The sequence below is a fragment of the Kwoniella europaea genome, chromosome 1 (assembly GCF_036810445.1).
Source record: "Kwoniella europaea PYCC6329 chromosome 1, complete sequence".
Classification (NCBI taxonomy): Eukaryota; Fungi; Basidiomycota; class Tremellomycetes; order Tremellales; family Cryptococcaceae; genus Kwoniella; species Kwoniella europaea.
In genome coordinates this window covers 14,135,919-14,153,170 of record NC_089487.1, presented here as the reverse complement: position 1 = coordinate 14,153,170, position 17,252 = coordinate 14,135,919, and the positions used below count along the sequence as shown (strand labels likewise).

At 44.7% G+C, this 17,252-nt stretch overlaps 8 protein-coding genes across 8 annotated transcripts; 4 read left to right on the top strand and 4 right to left on the bottom strand.

The window, feature by feature from the left end:
- Positions 1-208: 208 nt before the first annotated feature.
- On the bottom strand, positions 209-1,893 carry V865_005403 (polynucleotide kinase 3'-phosphatase; the record flags this gene model as incomplete). The annotated part of the gene is made up of 6 exons (XM_066229175.1): positions 209-458; positions 521-812; positions 980-1,064; positions 1,123-1,374; positions 1,439-1,614; positions 1,842-1,893. 6 exons carry the CDS (start codon positions 1,891-1,893, stop codon positions 209-211), a joined length of 1,107 nt encoding a protein of 368 aa, XP_066085272.1.
- Positions 1,894-2,120: 227 nt separating this feature from the next.
- On the top strand, positions 2,121-3,599 carry V865_005402 (anthranilate phosphoribosyltransferase; the record flags this gene model as incomplete). The annotated part of the gene is made up of 5 exons (XM_066229174.1): positions 2,121-2,255; positions 2,316-2,435; positions 2,490-2,609; positions 2,669-3,046; positions 3,114-3,599. The coding sequence occupies 5 exons, from the start codon at positions 2,121-2,123 to the stop codon at positions 3,597-3,599; spliced, it is 1,239 nt and encodes a 412-aa protein (XP_066085271.1).
- A 196-nt stretch (positions 3,600-3,795) lies between these two features.
- V865_005401 (uncharacterized protein) lies at positions 3,796-5,693 on the bottom strand (the record flags this gene model as incomplete). Its single annotated transcript, XM_066229173.1, has 4 exons — positions 3,796-3,904; positions 3,966-4,553; positions 4,622-5,401; positions 5,461-5,693. 4 exons carry the CDS (start codon positions 5,691-5,693, stop codon positions 3,796-3,798), a joined length of 1,710 nt encoding a protein of 569 aa, XP_066085270.1.
- A 1,386-nt stretch (positions 5,694-7,079) lies between these two features.
- On the top strand, positions 7,080-8,403 carry V865_005400 (uncharacterized protein; the record flags this gene model as incomplete). The annotated part of the gene is made up of 4 exons (XM_066229172.1): positions 7,080-7,165; positions 7,228-7,900; positions 8,001-8,143; positions 8,223-8,403. 4 exons carry the CDS (start codon positions 7,080-7,082, stop codon positions 8,401-8,403), a joined length of 1,083 nt encoding a protein of 360 aa, XP_066085269.1.
- A 323-nt stretch (positions 8,404-8,726) lies between these two features.
- Positions 8,727-10,635, bottom strand: V865_005399 (uncharacterized protein; the record flags this gene model as incomplete). Its single annotated transcript, XM_066229171.1, has 9 exons — positions 8,727-8,850; positions 8,918-9,022; positions 9,090-9,218; positions 9,305-9,468; positions 9,537-9,732; positions 9,821-9,997; positions 10,062-10,342; positions 10,415-10,480; positions 10,540-10,635. The coding sequence occupies 9 exons, from the start codon at positions 10,633-10,635 to the stop codon at positions 8,727-8,729; spliced, it is 1,338 nt and encodes a 445-aa protein (XP_066085268.1).
- A 314-nt stretch (positions 10,636-10,949) lies between these two features.
- Positions 10,950-12,482, top strand: V865_005398 (uncharacterized protein; the record flags this gene model as incomplete). The annotated part of the gene is made up of 3 exons (XM_066229170.1): positions 10,950-11,173; positions 11,234-11,681; positions 11,748-12,482. The coding sequence occupies 3 exons, from the start codon at positions 10,950-10,952 to the stop codon at positions 12,480-12,482; spliced, it is 1,407 nt and encodes a 468-aa protein (XP_066085267.1).
- Positions 12,483-12,671: 189 nt separating this feature from the next.
- V865_005397 (RuvB-like helicase 2) lies at positions 12,672-14,688 on the bottom strand (the record flags this gene model as incomplete). The annotated part of the gene is made up of 9 exons (XM_066229169.1): positions 12,672-12,969; positions 13,040-13,278; positions 13,350-13,568; positions 13,695-13,895; positions 13,955-14,077; positions 14,154-14,224; positions 14,291-14,488; positions 14,564-14,624; positions 14,686-14,688. 9 exons carry the CDS (start codon positions 14,686-14,688, stop codon positions 12,672-12,674), a joined length of 1,413 nt encoding a protein of 470 aa, XP_066085266.1.
- Positions 14,689-14,996: 308 nt separating this feature from the next.
- Positions 14,997-17,029, top strand: V865_005396 (uncharacterized protein; the record flags this gene model as incomplete). Its single annotated transcript, XM_066229168.1, has 7 exons — positions 14,997-15,426; positions 15,480-15,502; positions 15,556-15,619; positions 15,676-15,785; positions 15,853-16,098; positions 16,157-16,330; positions 16,400-17,029. The coding sequence occupies 7 exons, from the start codon at positions 14,997-14,999 to the stop codon at positions 17,027-17,029; spliced, it is 1,677 nt and encodes a 558-aa protein (XP_066085265.1).
- Between the last annotated feature and the right edge of the window lie 223 nt (positions 17,030-17,252).

Here is a 17,252-nt window from a genome sequence, read left to right as displayed (position 1 = left end):
CGGAAGTAGTATCTGATACTATCATATATCCTAAAAGAGAAAACGCGTCAGCGCTCCCGGGAAGAGACTATCATCGCTCGTCACGATACTCGTCGTAAGGTAAACGATAGGAAGTTGCGACATGTTTACGAACTTCATGACCATATGCCACTTCACTCTAAAATCACAACACGTACTAGGTAATCTCATGCTACAGTACTCTAAACCCCTATCTTTTAGGTTCTAACATATACATATCCCATTTCCTTCTTTGCTCCTCTGAACCTTCAAAATGGAAGTTGACTCCTCTAATCTCATCGAATCCTTCATCTATCGAGGGTTTCTCGAAAGCTCCTGCGTAACTAGTAAACGCCAAAGTAGGTAAGAGCGTGCGAGTAGGTTCGTCAGGTGGTCCATAACATGCTCTGTATACGTTGTTGTGCTTGGCAAGTTCCAATGGACATAAGAAGTGAAATAGCCTAAGAGTCCCGTTCAGATTAGGACTGCGCATTCACACCTACGAGGTATGTCTCAAACATACCTTATAGGTATCTTCAATTTCATAGCCAACCTTATCCAATGAGCTCTGGTCTCCCTATTACGATTCGTGTTATCCACTACTACTTTTTTGCCCGCGATCAAAAATTGTTCGGCGATCCTCAAACATCTATCTCTTGTACCTAGCAGATCTTGGTTGATATGCTCGTAGCCTTCCGGAGCGACGAAATGTTTTCGAAAGAAAGACGATTTGCCAGAAGCGGGTGGACCGACGAATAAGACGATTTCTAACGTCGAACGAGTGATTGGAGTATGCGATGGGACGATATGAGGAACTGTCCTAGGTTATGTGAGCTTACTGGCTAACATATAGTAGTGATATTGCTGCAAGTGAGATAGACGACAGCAGGAGAACTCGAAGGAGTGACCAAGAGATGTGGACGAAGAGGACTGGGGGCACGAGAGCAGAAACAAGAGGGAGGAATGCGACATATCCACTTACGAGATGCAAGATTACCAAGTTTAGCAGGTCTGAACCCATTTGGAGGTTCCGGGAAATGTGGACGAGGGTGTTTAAGGAAGTGTTCCTATACATCTATATTAGTGCTATGCTTTTCGGCAGAGAAGTTGTGACACTGGACCTACCTCAGGAGTGACGAACTTCAGACCCACATTCAAAGCAAACTTATAATCCGTATCACCATGATCTTTCCCTTGTGATCCTTTCGCAGCTCTACCAGCAGCATCACCTAAAAATATTGAATTCTCGAGATCTATCTCTAATCCTCTATCTCTATATATCTTTTCTACTACTTCATACATTCCTATATTAGGTTTTCGATATACGTCTGACTTTGACAATGCTGCCAATATACGTATCGGAACTTCCTTCGGTAACTGTCATCGCTGTATCGTCAGCTTGAGACCTGTATGATATTTACCAAGGGTTGTATTCACTTACCTTGGCGGCTATCAAGGAGAGTTTAGCTCTCCATTCCGATTTTATCTTATCTCTCGGATCACCTTGATTCGAAATGACTATCAGATGTCTACCTTCTTCATGTTCTTTCTTGAGTAATTCGGGTACAGACGAATGCCACCATATCCAATCATCTCGATTCTTCGGAAACTGAGCTCCTGATTTTGGCTTGATCAGAGTTCCGTCGAGATCGTAGAATGATATGGCTACTTTTTTGTACCCATTCGTCGATGAAGAAGAGGGAGAAGCGAACGGGTCGAGGTGGGTGAAATGGATCAACGTGGGAGGAGACGGTTGAAATACGCCCAACGGCTTTTGAGCAGCACCAGTGAAGAATGGGTGGGCTTTCATGGTCAGCTATGCCCTGTTGACAAGATAAACTCACGCTTCTTCGCCGGTGGTTCTGGCCCCTCAGCAGCCCTCTTCACTGCCGGCATCTTGCTGCTCTGACCAAGTTGATGGCCGTGTGTAGTGTAAGGACAAGGACAGACGCGTTTCAATGTCATCAACTAGGTGTTTGTCGCTGTCAACGGGATCAAATCGTCCAATCCATTCGTTACACTCGAGCGAACATGACTCAATCGTGCCTTATGATAATCGAGGATAGATACATAACTTCTACTCCTTTCTCTTTTTCCTTCTTATATCTCTCATACAGACCAGGATGTCATCCCAATACACACCAGAGACCTTCAAGGTCCTCCTCAAGAAGCTCGTCCAGACGCCTGACGACTTTACTCCCGAAGATTGCGCTCAGTGCTTCCGTCATCTATGTGTTCAAGGAGCCAGCGAAGCTCAAGTGAGCAAGGTGTTCTTTGGACGTTGCGGTTGCATATCGCTAATCATGTAATTGTCACAGGCTGGCGCCTTCCTTACTGCTCTCACTCTGTCCGGTCTCGAGTCCTCTCCCGACATCGTCGCTGCTTGCGCAAGCGTTCTCCGAGAACATGCAGTATCAGTGACAGATTTGATACCAGAGGTCAAGGATCAGCATGGACATGGGATGTGGGATTATAGGGATTCGGATAAAGAGGGTGATGGGTATGCCGGACTAGTAGATATAGTAGGAACAGGCGGAGATGGCTGGGATACATATAATGTATCTACCACAGCTGCTGTGGTGGTCGCAGGTGCTGGTGTGAGAGTAGCGAAGGTGAGTCAGCTAAATAAATCACGCCGACTACCCAGCTGATATTTTCGCTCGTCCTGCAGCACGGCTCAAAAGCAGCTACTTCGACCTCTGGTTCAGCCGACTTACTTCTCTCGCTTGACTGTCGATTGGCTTTCCCAGTATCAGAAGTACATACTTTCCTTGAGCACTCGCCGTTTCTCTTCCTCTTCGCTCCTCACTATCATCCCTCATTAGCTCACATCGCTCCTATCCGACGTAATCTTAACTTCCGAACGATATTCAATGTCCTTGGACCTTTGATCAATCCCGCAAGACCACAGAGAATGTTACTTGGTGTAGCTAAGCAGGAATTAGGAGATACGTTCGCGGAAGTGTTGAGGTTACTGAATGTCGAAAGGGCTTTGGTGGTCTGTGGAAAAGAGGGATTGGATGAGATTAGTCCGGCTGGCGAAACTTGGGTGCGTCTATGATCGTCTTGATGGTAATTCTTGCAAAAAAACTCCACTAATTCAGTGATTCGCATAGACCTGGTGGCTAGAGAATGGACAAATAACCAAAGGATCCATCCACCCTACTGAGGATTTCGGACTACCCCTTCATTCCCTTTCCTCCGTTAGAGGATCGACCCCCGATCTGAATGCGTTAACCTTCCAATCCATCATGTCCAATTCCCCTGCTCCACCTCATCTCTCCTCTCCTGCCAGTGCAGACTCGCCATCGCTAGATACCATACGTGACTACGTGTTACTCAACGCTGCTGCTTTGCTGCACGTATCGGGCAAAGCGAAATCATGGAAAGAAGGTGTAGACATTGCTCGAGAAGCGATAGAGTCTGGCGGAGCGTTGGCTGCGTTTGAAGGATTTAGAGATGCCAGTAAGAAAGCTATGGGCGAGCACGTCAACGAGATGGCTGTGGAGGATGATGGTGGTATAGCAGCGAAGAACGGGTTCGTTAAAGCTTGGTTGAAAGAGAGGGGTCGAAAGAGGGCGGATCCCACGAAACAGGATTAAGAAGGTTGAAGTGATATATGCATAGAGTATGTTCAGCGCTGCTCGAAATTACTGACTGTTGCAACAGTGCTGATCATTGTACTGACGATGGTCAAACCAAGATAAAGTCCATACATATCGATTTTCATTAATTATACTATATGCTACAAACAGCTGATTTATACTGTCTAGGAAACAGTCCATGATTGTCCAAAATTTACACCAAAACCTCTTCGATCAGAGTTTTCACTTCATCCCAGAAACCCTCGACTACACCCGCAGGGAAACCATTCTTATCGTAACCCAGAGAAAACCACAATTTGCCACTACGTACGACGGTCGTATCAGCAGCATACCCAACTGTAGAAAGGCTAACTCTGTACTCACGCAAAAGTATATGCAAACAGTAGCAAGCCACTTTGACGCTGTCTCGAACCAGTAGTCAAGCTTGTCAATTGGATCGAAGGGAATTCGGAATGCTTGTACATCCCATCCAAATTTCCCAACATTGATAATCCCATTAAAGCCTTCTGCGATACCTTTCGTTCCTCGGGGATGACAGGGGTATTGTCCGGGGTGGGTAGCTGCAAAGCCTGAGGTGTCTTTTTCTTTTGCTGAGGTTGTATCTCGGACTGAGTGACTTCCACATCTAGACCTAAACCCAAACCAGGGTTTGATCTAGCTTTCATCTCTTCCTCATCATCGATTTTTGCCCATTTGACTGCCCTCTCTTTCCTCACAATTGAGGTGTTCTGACTTCTGCTAACTACGAAAGGTGATTTGACAGCCTTGATAGTTTGCTGCTTGGTCATCCTTGCCCTGTGCCAGAATAGCTCTTCGGTGGAGATAGTCGATGGTATGAGGGTGGGTAAGACGATATTGAAGTATCCTACGGCCAAATGGAAGAAACTCTCTTTGGCGGATGACGAAGAAGGAAGCATGTTAGGACGTAAATTCAATGCGGAGTATATCAGACTGACAAGTCATCCGTCGTCAGCCTTTCCACAATCAATGATCAATATTTGAAGGGGAGGGCAACTTACCAAGGATCGATTTTATCACTCTTTGTTCTCCTGGACCAAGCTAAATTACAAAGTGCAAAGACCGCATGGGCAATAGTCACTCCATTCTTCTTACAATTACTCAAAATCACTTTCGTCTTATCCTTATCGTACGATATGGTAGGTACGATCGTATGTCGCTGTAGTTTCTCTTTGGGTGATCCGAAAGATTGTCCACCGATTAATTTAGAATCAGACCTTTTGAGTTCTTCTTTCCCTACGATACTTGCGAATTTGCTCTTGCAGGGAGGTAATCGATCTTCCAGACTTTGCGGTATCTCCACAATTTCCTCCGAAATGAACCTCTCATTGATCTTCTTTGAAATATCTTGAGTGGTGAGATCGGTTCCAAGAAGAGTGTAAAATTCATTCATAAAGCTATGTAAAGCCATTCCATCTCCCAAGTAATGGGTAGCACATAACATAATCTCGTATTCCCCCTTTTCCTCTGCAGAGATGGATGTTGTAGGAGCTTTAACGACGAGATAGCCTAGTCTGTCATTTGATAATGTTCTAGGACCGTTCAGGTAGGTATCGATTATATCCCTTTGATCATTCAAAAACGAGAATCGATCGGAAGCAATCGATAGAGCTTCGATAGTGTTTCTAGGTCTCGAAGGGACGAAGGATATATCTTCGTAATCTTCGAATTTGACGGTAGAAGATAATAATGGGTGTAGGAGGAGTTGATACGCCCAGATATGTAAGATTCTCGAAGGTGACATTTGTGAAGATGAAGCGAGTAGGGTATGGTGGACATACCTACAAGAATAACTATCAGTCGAACAGTCCAAAGGTAATGCAAGTGAAAATCCGCTTACATGTCATTGACCCCGTCCCCTCTGGAAGGGAGATAATACGATATCTCATTATCACTCAGTTTTCTACCTTGGTCCTCACTTGTTCGGTAATCCAGCTCAGGCGTCTGAGGTGGTGTGAGCAATGCTTTGGCTGCGATGGCATTAGGATGAACGGGGAATTGAACTTTGGAAGTGAGGATGGGTGAAGAAGAGTCCATCAAGGGAGTGTAAGGTGGGGTGAGAGGTAAAGCCATTGTGTTTGAATCTGAGTCTAGCAATCTGAAGAGATGGACAAACAATGGAAGAGGAAATGAATCTACCGTTCTACCAGACTGGATTTCAGAGTTGAGTATGAAGATATATCTATGCTCTGATTTGTTTGCTTTCCCCAATCGGCTTTAAAGATCGTCTTTAGAGCAGTACATTTCTCGAATTCCTTCGCTGATATAAGGAGGAAGCTGTGTCCGCAAACATGTTTCACATGTCATACTTCCCGAGTACGAATAGTACGATCTAATTTTCATCCTATCCTAACCTGTCCTGCGAAAAGGATACAAGCTGAAAGTGACGTTAAATCAGGTCTGGAAATAGATTTCTTGAGCTGTACGACGATTTTCAACCTTTCAAACTTTTTCGCATCCCGAGTAACGTTGCGTCATTTACGCCAGGGCTATCTTATGGGGTATTTCCTGGGGAAGCTGCCTAGGAGCAGAAGCAGTGCAATACAACAGACAAAGCTGTGATACCTGTACTACGAGTACGAGTACATCTTGTCGTTATTCATGTAAAGGCTTTCCTTCCCGTGGATTATGCATCGTACTCGCAAACCTTTTGCGAGGTGGTTGTGTAACGGGTAGACTAATTTCCCGTTTATACCTTGATTCCCAAGACTACCTTTTTATCTCGTTTGTCTCGGATCATTCCCAAAGGAATGGTATGTAACTTTCAGGGCATAAGTGCGTAATTCGTTCCCGCTATTTTGGAATCCTTCGAGTTACTGAGAAACTCCATTCTACGGGAGTGCTTTGCATCCTGAAAATCATCATCATACATAACTTACATACCTACATACATGAATGACAACTTAAACGCCTTGACGCCTCTGAATGCGATTCGGACACATGCCATCCAGTCTACGTACGGTACAGGTACGGTTCGTGGCTCTACCGTCCACCTTCCAATATGTTTCGGGTGATGAGACGAAAGAAAGCAAGCAATTCCGGATCAAGATCTGAAAGGAATTTATGTAAGCTTGATTTGCTATATCACACGAGTACTGGATACTGCGGATGACATACCAAGATTAGGATGACGAAGAGCTGAGAGAACAGGAGTATTTTTGGAACTTCTCGATCTGACAAGGCTCTGCGGGAGATTACATAGTTCTGTTCGACACTGTCTTACTCGTCACTTTGCGGAATGGCATATACATTAGCTTGATTCACACTGCTGTTCGCTTCCGACTCTGTTCTGCGGACCCTGTTAGTCCCCAACGGACTACAGCTATTCATAGATGTCAATGAGAAACACAATTTCGATGAAAGGTATCTCTACGATATATATCTACTGATCGGGACTGAATCTTTGCATTGTTAAAGCAGCTTCATTCACACCGAATTGACTTAAAGAACTTGCACACCATGGCACCTAACGATCCTCCTCCAGCATGGAAAGTAGCAGGTGTAGTAGGGTTTTACATGGCCGTCGCTCTGGTGATGGTGATGACGTGAGTGATTTCTATCCCTACCGACTCATCAGGTTTGGCTTAGCTGACATTCGATTGTAAAGTAACAAATGGGTTTTATCCACCTCATCTCTACCTCTCACCTTCCTTCTTCTCCAACTCTCCACCTCAGTACTTCTCCTTCATCTCCTCCCACTATGCTACAACTACGTCCCTCCCCGGTGGACGCGCCCCACCATCCTTGCCGTCCTGCCCGTCTCAATCGTCAACGTCGTCGGACTAATGTTCAACATCTACTGCCTCAAGCTCGTCGATGCATCCTACTTCCAAGTAGCCAGAGGTCTGACACTACCCATGACCGTAGTCCTCCAGGCGCTCATGAACGGTATGAGACCTTCGGGATGGACGATCGGTGCTTGCGGATTGGTAATGTGGGGATTCACATATTCGTTCTTACCTATCCCTGGACTTTCCCCAACTCCCACAGTCGACATTTACGGTGTAATGGAAGATACAAGACGGATGGAAGCTCCAATGGCTGGTATGATGCTTGGTGTAGCTTCTGCTGCTATGGTAGCTGTACATGCCATATTGGTCAAACAGGCGTTAAAGAAAGTTGAGGGACATACACTCGATTTGGCATATTGGCAAAACGCTCTGTCGGCATTGGTACTGATTCCTGGTATTATCTTTTCCGGAGAGATAGGCGATTTCATAGATATGGTTATTGGGAAAGAAGGGGATGGAAGAGCGTTCATCATTGGAAGTGGAGTTACTGTGAGTGAATGGTTCCATTATCTGAAACCCATTTGGAGTTCTCTCGAAACACTCTTTGGTAATACAGTCACCATGCTGATAGGACTTTTGGTATAAACAGGGAGTTGTCGGATTCCTCATCTGCTTAGCGGGATTACTCTCCATCAAAGTCACTTCACCCGTCACCCACATGTTCAGCTCAGCTATGCGATCAGTCCTGCAAACGATGTTGGGAGTTTACCTATTTGGTGATATTCTAAATGCGTGAGTACTGCCTCCACCTCAAATCTTGTAAACCAGTTCGAAAAGACTTGCAGCAGCATGCTAAACGAATTGGCCATAGTTCCCGAATCATGTCAATAGTCCTCATCATCATCGGCTCATGCCTATACACATGGAACCAATCTCGTGGTAGTCTTCCTAAATCCCCTGTACAAGAAGATAGAAAAAGGTTATTGACTGGTCAAGAGAAGACTAGTTATAATTATGCTGCTGATCCTGAGAAGGGTGAAAGGAAAGATTAAACTTCTTGTATCGCTTACCAGTAACTAAACAAAGCGGCGAGGGTAGATGCACGAAGTCAGCCACATTTTCTTATATTTCTGGACAATCGAACGAGTTTCATGGTTTTGGACAATTATCAGTAGAATAGATGACTATATAAATCATTATGTATCTTCAGAGCAGACCGAATCATCATGTATCGAATTTATCACTATCAATGTTAGGCCCGCTTTCGCGACTGTCAGCCCAAAGCCGCTTTTGGAGATCAGGCAGTGGGCAGTACGGGTTGAAAAACAAAATTCTATACATGCGTACAACTCGACCTCTTCTCACTGATATCAATTTACTTTGTCCAATGTTGTGACATCAATCGTTGGACGGTCATCAAAGCTTGATATCTGACATCGGCATTTTCGTGTCCCATAAGTTCCATGACTTTGGTTTTCCCATTGAAATTGTCGATTGTCCTATCCATGACGAAAGCAATAAGCCTCGTATTCATTCTAGGTACAAACTGTAAATTGGGAAACTCACTTCTTAGACTTGTCACCACCCCATTTTATAAATTGACCAATATCGTGCAAAGCAACAGCTAGCACCAAAGGATCTTTTGAGGTTGTCAACAGCTCGATCAGTCGTCTGCAATACAATTGTAAGGTCATGTATTAGCCTAATGAAGTCCGATCTGAAACCACTCATAACTGACCTGATAGCTTTACCATCAGCCTCTTGGCCGATCCTCATACCATTCTCTTTCCAGAAATCCTCAGTCTCATGAGCAGGTGACCAGACTAAGTGACCTGATTCGAGTTCCGAGATGTATTCGTCGTACGTGCTGTATAAAATTACAGATTCAACTCGTCAACGATCTAAAGCATAACAATTACACTACCTGATGGAAAATAAGATTTGTTGACCCACCTTAGACCATCCAAACGAGTCTTCAGCTCTTCTTTCAAATAATCCAGATCCTCCACGATCTCTTCATCTGACCATTTACGCGATTGGAGAGATACCACAAACGGTAACAGTTTAGCTACGAACATGGAAGGTAGGTTCTGCGACGGCGCGATAGCAAGTAGATTCTATATGAAAGACCAAAATCAGCCAACCCATCTTATGTTATAATTGCGTATAATCCTCAAAAACTTACTCTCAAAGTAGCAACAACGACTCTTTGAACTTTCTCTTTGACCGCTCCTTTGGCGACGTTGGTCAAGATTGCCACGATATCAAACTTCTTATCTAGACCTTCTGCGGCAGTTTGCTCGAATGATAATTGCCAGATGCTGGTTATAGCCCAATATTGAGCTTGGGGGTTTGGGTTGGTTTTCAAGGATTTGACGAGGCTAAACGATGAACGCGCGTCAGTGTCCGAACTGGCATTAATGATGGTATATGACGGCGGTGATGTGTAAATGCTAATCATGAACTTACCCAGAAATGCAGCTCTCTTCATCCCATACAGCCTGTCGAAATTGCTTTCTACCTAATATAGCGCTCAATACTTGAGCGGCTACTTCCCATAATGGTTGTCTAGTGCCGTTCAGCAAGGTTTGGAGTGAACCGAGTAAGGTAGCAATGAGAGATTGAGGGAATGGTTTGGGATCGGTCCTATTCACTCATGCAAGTTAGCACTCCCACAACGAGTCAGTTAATCGGGAGAAGGGAGACATACGCTATGAGCAAAGCCAGAATCCTCAATGAACCCAATACAGCAAACTCCTCTTCCATCGATAAACATTTGACCAAAGGTCCATAGGGATCTTCAGGGTTTTCCGATGAAGATAAGTTGTGATATAATGATATAGTAGATGGATCAGATTGTAACATGTCGTTGATCGATACCAGGACAGCTTGGACTGTGTCGACCCTTTGTAATTTTCTAAGCAGGTCGATGTACAGTTTGGCATATTGTTGACCTTGAGTTGCAAATACCGTCGAACGTTGGCCTTGGGGCTATACAATGAATGTTTTACAGAGTGGTTAGATACACGTTGATTGCATGGAAGGGGAGTAGAGGGAACGTACCAGCTTGTTCAGTGATTTGAGAAGAGACAACTCGTCAGCTGAGAGTAGTTTCGCTCGTTGATATCCCTATAGCGATAGATATGTCAGCATTCTGATTGCATCCGCTTATGCAAAACAGTACCCACCTCCCATGGTACAGGCTTCGAGTTGATCTTGTTGCACTGATCGTCGAGGTACGGGGAGAAGAAAGGTGGTGGGATTGGAGCTACGGCGGCTGTCATCGTGGTCGCTCTTCTTCCTATGGCTGTAGGTGGGCGTATACAAGGTTGACCGAGCGATGAGATATAGCTTGGTACCAGCGATAAAGGAATGAGAGCATAAGTAGATGCATTCATCTCATTCACACTTGGCTCGTCATTCATCCATTCAGCTTCGATTACGTAATTACAACACGTGGTCCATCTCAACCTATTTCTCTTGCTTCAACACTTGCCACCCAACAGCTCATTAACTCAGTCTGACAGCACACATCTCTTGTCTCTCTCTCCTCTCTCTTCTCCTTGCCAACAAAAGGGATAAGCACTTTTTCGCTACTATGTCCCAGCCCATCTCATTCACCGTCAAACCGCCTACTTCCGCCCCCTATCGACCCTCGCCATTGGGTAATGGTTCTTCGAGGGGTGCACCTTCCAGGAGGTTGTTCGAGCAGAATGGGCATGACGAAGAGAGTGATGAGGAGGACTATCACAGCGGAAGTCGGAGATCAAGCACAACGAGGGATGAGAAGATAGAAGGTTTTGGGAACGGTAAAGCATTAGGGTATGTCCATTCCCATCGTACACAGGGTGATAAGCTAATCAAAAAGATTTATGCCTATAGTGGTGAGAAACCTTCTGGACCATTGGTCATACCTGCTCTACCCAATAAGGACTGGCGAGCACACTCATCGTCCAATAGAGTACCTTCTTACCGACCCGAAGCTAGAGATCCTAATGAAGAGGTTGAAACTCACGAGAGAACGGGCGAAGGACCTCAGAAATCCGGTCTAAGGAATGTAGCCAGACCAATCAAGAGTGAACCGATAGAACAAGATGTCGATATCAAACCTGATATCAAATCAGAAGCAGAAGCAGGATCAAGCTCGGGAGTGGATGTTAAAAGTGAACCGTTAACATTGGAAGAACAAGCTTTGCAAGCGATCTTAAAAGGAGAAGTAAAGATGGAGAGTGAAGAAGAACGATTACGGCGAGAATTAGTCATTGGTGGACCAAACCCTCTGACAGAAGAAGAAGCTTTGAAAAGAGATATAGATGAACTACCTGAAATGGTCAGTCTTAGTCACCCACAAACTCATTCCGGGAGTGAAGCTGATATGTACGATACAAATGTTCAGTCAACAGCAGAAGATTATGCTGCCATACCAGTATCAGCTTTTGGAGAAGCCATGGCTAGAGGGATGGGATGGAATCCCAATTCAAGCGATGGAACGAAAATCCACGAACCGAAATTACGTCCTGCTCTCTTGGGTCTAGGTGCTACTGCCTTGGTACAAAAACCCCCACCACCCAGTAGGAATGGCAGTTCCTCGTCGAAGAAACCACAGGTCACCAAGAGGGATAGTATGAAGTATAACCTGGGCGATTCATTGATTAAGAAAGAAAGAAATGGAGAAAATGGATCTTCAGGAGTCAGTACGCCGGTCAATGGAAGTAGTAGACGAACTAGTCCAGAGTCGGATGGTAGTTATGCGAAGAGAAGGAGGGACGATGATTATGATAGGGATAGCAAGAATACGAGGTACGAAACGGAAGAGGAAAGAGCGAGAAGAAAAGCTAAAGAGAGAGAGCGAGAGTATGAGACTGATGAAGAGAGGGAAAGGAGAAAGGCAAAAGAGAGGGAAAGGGATTACGAGACTGAGGAAGAGAGGGCCAAGAGGAAGGCCAGGGAAAGGGAAAGAAGAGAAAGATACGATAGTGATCGTGAGAGAGATGAGAAGGATGATAGAAGGTATAGGGACGATAGGGATCGAAGGGATCGAAATCATGGAGATAGACGAGATAGGGATAGGGACGATAGAAACAGGAGAGATAAATACGATAGGGATGGGGATAGAAGACGTGATCGATAGACTAATACGTTGTATCTTGAAGCATATCGTGACTTGGAGAAACATTGAATCTCACAATCTATAGATATATGTATCATGTAATATGTAACTAGTCAACCATGAACGATAAGTCAGATAAGTTATACATGCAAATTTCATTTGGGATGACCTCCAACCTGTGCACTATTTGATCTACTTGAGCTTACGTATCTATTGCCCATCGATCTGCATCCCATTGCCATTCGCTCCTGTCCCGATCTCCTCCTCAGTCTCTCCAAACATCATTCCACTAGTTTCCTTGGCATACTGAGCGGATCTCTCAACATCGCAGAAATACTTGTACGCCAATCTGACATCTTGGATATCTACCGTATTTGATTTTCTACGTTGAGCAATCAAGTTGGATGGGGCGATGAGGTTCAAGGCATATCGAAGGGATGTCTGGGTTCCCATCGTTGATAAGAGATCGATAGATTCAGTGGAAAGTTTGACATCTTCTTCTTCGGCTCTGGAATTATGTAAAACCGGGATTAGCTCATCATCGAAGACACACAATGATAACTACAAAGGATGCTCACCTGATCTTGACAATCTCCCTTATCTCATCCTCCTCATACTTCTTCGTACTTATGATCAACATCCTATCTAATAAATCCGCAGGTATACCATGTGGTGATTTATACTTTGTTCCTCTAATCCTGGTTATACCTCGATTCGAAGCCATCACTACTAAAGGTGCTAATTCATTTTCGAGAGCTCTATTGAGGAAAGAGAAACATTCTATATCTAACATGTGAACTTCATCTATGAACAGGACCTGTGGAATCATCATGACAAGATTAGTATGATTTCATTGAGAGGATTCGTAGCAAGAGGCATTCCACTCACACCTGGAACAATCTCAGCTTTACCTTCTTCCCTCCACTCCGCTACTTTCCCATTGATCTGATCTCTCAGTTCAGGTTTAATCTCTCCAGTATCACCAGCGAACAAAGCTAAGAAACCTTGTGTACGAGAGTTGATCACGTCGATTTCATGTAGAGAGACGGTGTGAACGACTTCTTTTCGCGTTTGCAATTCTCCATCTGGGCATGCGACGAAGCGGGTCTATGAAAAGGTACAAATGAAATCAAATTAGCATCGTCCTTTAAAGTTATCCACTTGCTCTAGATGAGCCCTTCAACCTGGCCAGTGTCGGTATGAAGGTATCGGAGAAATGGAAGAAACACCTACATCAGCTCCCATGGCATCATAATCCTTTGCCCTTCCGAAACTTCTGCCCAGTTTCGAGATCCTTCCCGAAGCTTTGTCTATACTGATCACATCTCCAGCTAAGACTTTTTCCTTCTGTAATTGATCGATCATCTTGGTTCCCAAATCATAGACGGTCTCCATATCAGTCGTTTTGAGGGTCAATCGTCCGGTTTTAGTTGCCTGCACAAGAAGGTGAGCTACTTTGGGCGATATTCTCCGGTGCTTCTACGATGACTTACCCCGGTGATACTCCTGTCAACTTGAATCTCAACCACTTCACCCTGTATCAACTCTGTTTCTTCCTTTATCCTTACACCGATGGATCGTCTAAATGCTTGAGTGAGAGACTCGGTTTTCGACATCTGTGAGCAGTAGACAGCATCGTATATCAGCTCCAGTCAAAAGAGATATTACATATCTAGCTGAAGTAAGATTTACCTCCAGTGAGAACACCTCGGACGCAGTCAACATGACGAAAGGAACGTCTGAACCTAGATTCTGAGCCATACCTATTCCAACAATATCCCCAAAGTCAATATCACTCTGCTAGATTGACGATTGATATTTCCACTTACCCATTGCTAAAGCTGTCTTACCGGTACTTGGAGGACCAGCCATCAATATAGCCCTACCTGCTATCCTACCCTCTTGTACCATCTTCAATATAACTCCAGCAGCCTTTCGCGCTTTTCCTTGACCTATCATTCCCTGTGAGTTGGCTCGAGGTTCGAGATTCGAGTCGAGACCTAGCCCATGGATGTGGGAGTGTGCACCTGTTTGGTCACTGCATCAGCTCAATCTTGAAAGAATGCAATGGACAGCTGACGAGAGGGATTTGGATAACTAACCGATTCGTTCCATCTTGGTGACATCTCGAATGGAGGAAGATTGGAGGGATATGTTGGCGGCCTGAAAAGACTGTATCAGCTTTTTCGTGAATGAGAGATGTTATACGGAGAGCTGCACTCACCATCTTGACTACTTGCCAATATCAATCTGAACTACTGTGAGTGTTGCGAGCAGATGCAATCATGAATACGAAAACATCGATAGGAAAAGCTCACAACAAAAGACATCGGTGGATCTTTGGTAAAGGTGTGTTAAGTGAGATCTCAAATAAGTTTCACCCTATCCTCACCAGTAACCTCCACTTTGGATGATCCACCATCAATGACCCATCTCACATCTCACATCGCACTACCTATTACGACAGTCAGCAACAGGCATCATCTCTTAACACCTCTTTTCACTCACACAACAGCAACCGAGAACTGTGGCAAGATGGATGAAGCCACTTTACACGACTTGGATGCGGAACTACGAGCCATCCGACTAGACGATGGTCCGCGACTACAGCCTCTCCGACTGGACAAGATGTTCCTCCGTGCCAGACAATGGCACGCTGCAAATCCTAGATCATACGCTTCGGAACCTCTCTACAGACCTCCCACTCCACCCAAGTCAGCTCCAATTTATCCCTTGCCTAAGCCTCTCTTGTCGCAATCCAAGCCCGAAGGAAAGGGTAAAGAGAGGGAGGGGAAGGAAGAGGATGTATCACCTTTATCAGCATTGTTCGATCATCCAGAATTGATACCGCTAGTCCTGGACAGTTTCGATCAACCTCGTGATCTGGCTAGGATATCGAGAGTGAGCAAGGAATGGAATAGGATAGCACGGAAGAAGCTGTACAAGCATATATGGGTTAGACCATGTAGGTATCTTACTTCAGTCTGTGAAGGCAAAGCTGACTGTTCAGGTTGATAGGGGAAGACGGTTGTCACTTCAAGGCATGTCAGCTATTTGGATACTAGAGTGACAATTGAGCTGACAGTTATAGTAGCTTGTACTGCTATTTGATACACTACATAACCATCCAGCGTTATGTAGAATGGTGAAACGCCTAGGTCAGTTATGGTGGCCATGTCGTTGAAACAGGAAAGCTGATAATGTCGACGCCCAGACGTTCGGTTTTTCCCACTTGCCGCGAGGGGTGAAGAAAGATCGGAAATGGATGATCAAGTACAGAAAGCGATGGGAGAGATGGACAATCTAGAGTCGCTGGTCTGGACTGTACGTATTCCTTATTTATCCATGAAGCTCTGGTAATCCCGCTAAATCTGGCGATCACACATCGCAGCGAGATCGATCTATCAACCCGTCACTGTTCGAACGCATAGCCGATCTCTCCCATCTACGCTCGCTGGAAATTTCAGGTCACTCGTATAGGTATTACGATCCATCTCTATTGGGTACAATGCCTGCTCTGGAAGATCTGAGGATCATGATGCCTGATCCGAACCTGAAATCGAAATTGGTCGATGTGATCAAAGCACTTTCAGCTAGACCTATAGGAGGCTTAAGAGGTTTAGGTATAATATGTCAGGTTAGTTGTCCTTGCATTAGACATCGGATCCTCTGACTGACTAGCGCGACCCGTGCAGAGCTCAAGCTTGATCGACGATGCTATACTCAAAACCATCGCTTCGGATCTTAATAAGCTGAAGAGATTGACTCTTTGGGGATGCACAAGAGTGACCACAGATGGGGTCTTCAGTATACTCCAGGCGGCAGGTAACGAAGTGGAAGAATTGTCTTTGGATGCATTGACTCACTCTGTAAGCTGACCAACCCGTCGGGTATCTAAGGGATACTAGCTTACATCGAAAGCCTTATCGTCGTAACAGGGTTTGATGGATCTATCAGATTCACCCAGCTTACCAAGACTGAGGACACTCTCATTATCGATAACCGTCCCTCATCGAGATCATAAAGAAATGAACCATACAATTTCTTTCTTTGAATTACCTATACTTCCCTCTTTCCCTTCTCTAGAATCATTACATTTTACTCTTTCCGCCTCACAGCTATTCTTACCTCTAGCAGCATATCAACAATTTCACGAACAGATCCAACATCCCGAAAAAATACGTAAATTATCATTAATCAATTTAGTCATCGCCACCGATACACTTGAATTCATCTTGGAAGAGTACAAATCACTAGAGGAATTGTACATCTCGGTCAATTCGAAGACGACCATCCTCGATTCACAGGGATTGATAGAGAATGGTCAGAAATTGGAGATTCTTCATGTGAATGGTCCGGAGAGATGGGGACCTAATTCGGACGATTTGAAGGTGATTGCAGGGAGGTTGAAAGGTCTTCAGCAGGTAGGATCGGGAAATAGAGTATATGAAGTGCATAGGACATTAACAGAGGAGATAGATGGGAATGGTAATTTCGTTGAAGACACTCAACTATGTAGATGGTCAAAGAGTTGGATACCTGGTTATTTCCAAGTATGGCGAGCTTAGGTGCTTTCTGCATGCTTAAACTGTACTGCTTGATATGTATGATATTTTGTATCTATTGTACTTGCGATGTAACTTTCCTACTATCTACCTCTAAAAATGCAGATTAGGATGATGTTAGCTCGACTTACGCTGGATGTAGTCGTAATATCCATACCATCCCAACGAATGACTTTTACGAACCTAAAGTAATTCCTCGTACTAATTACAGTTCGAAAGCCCTATC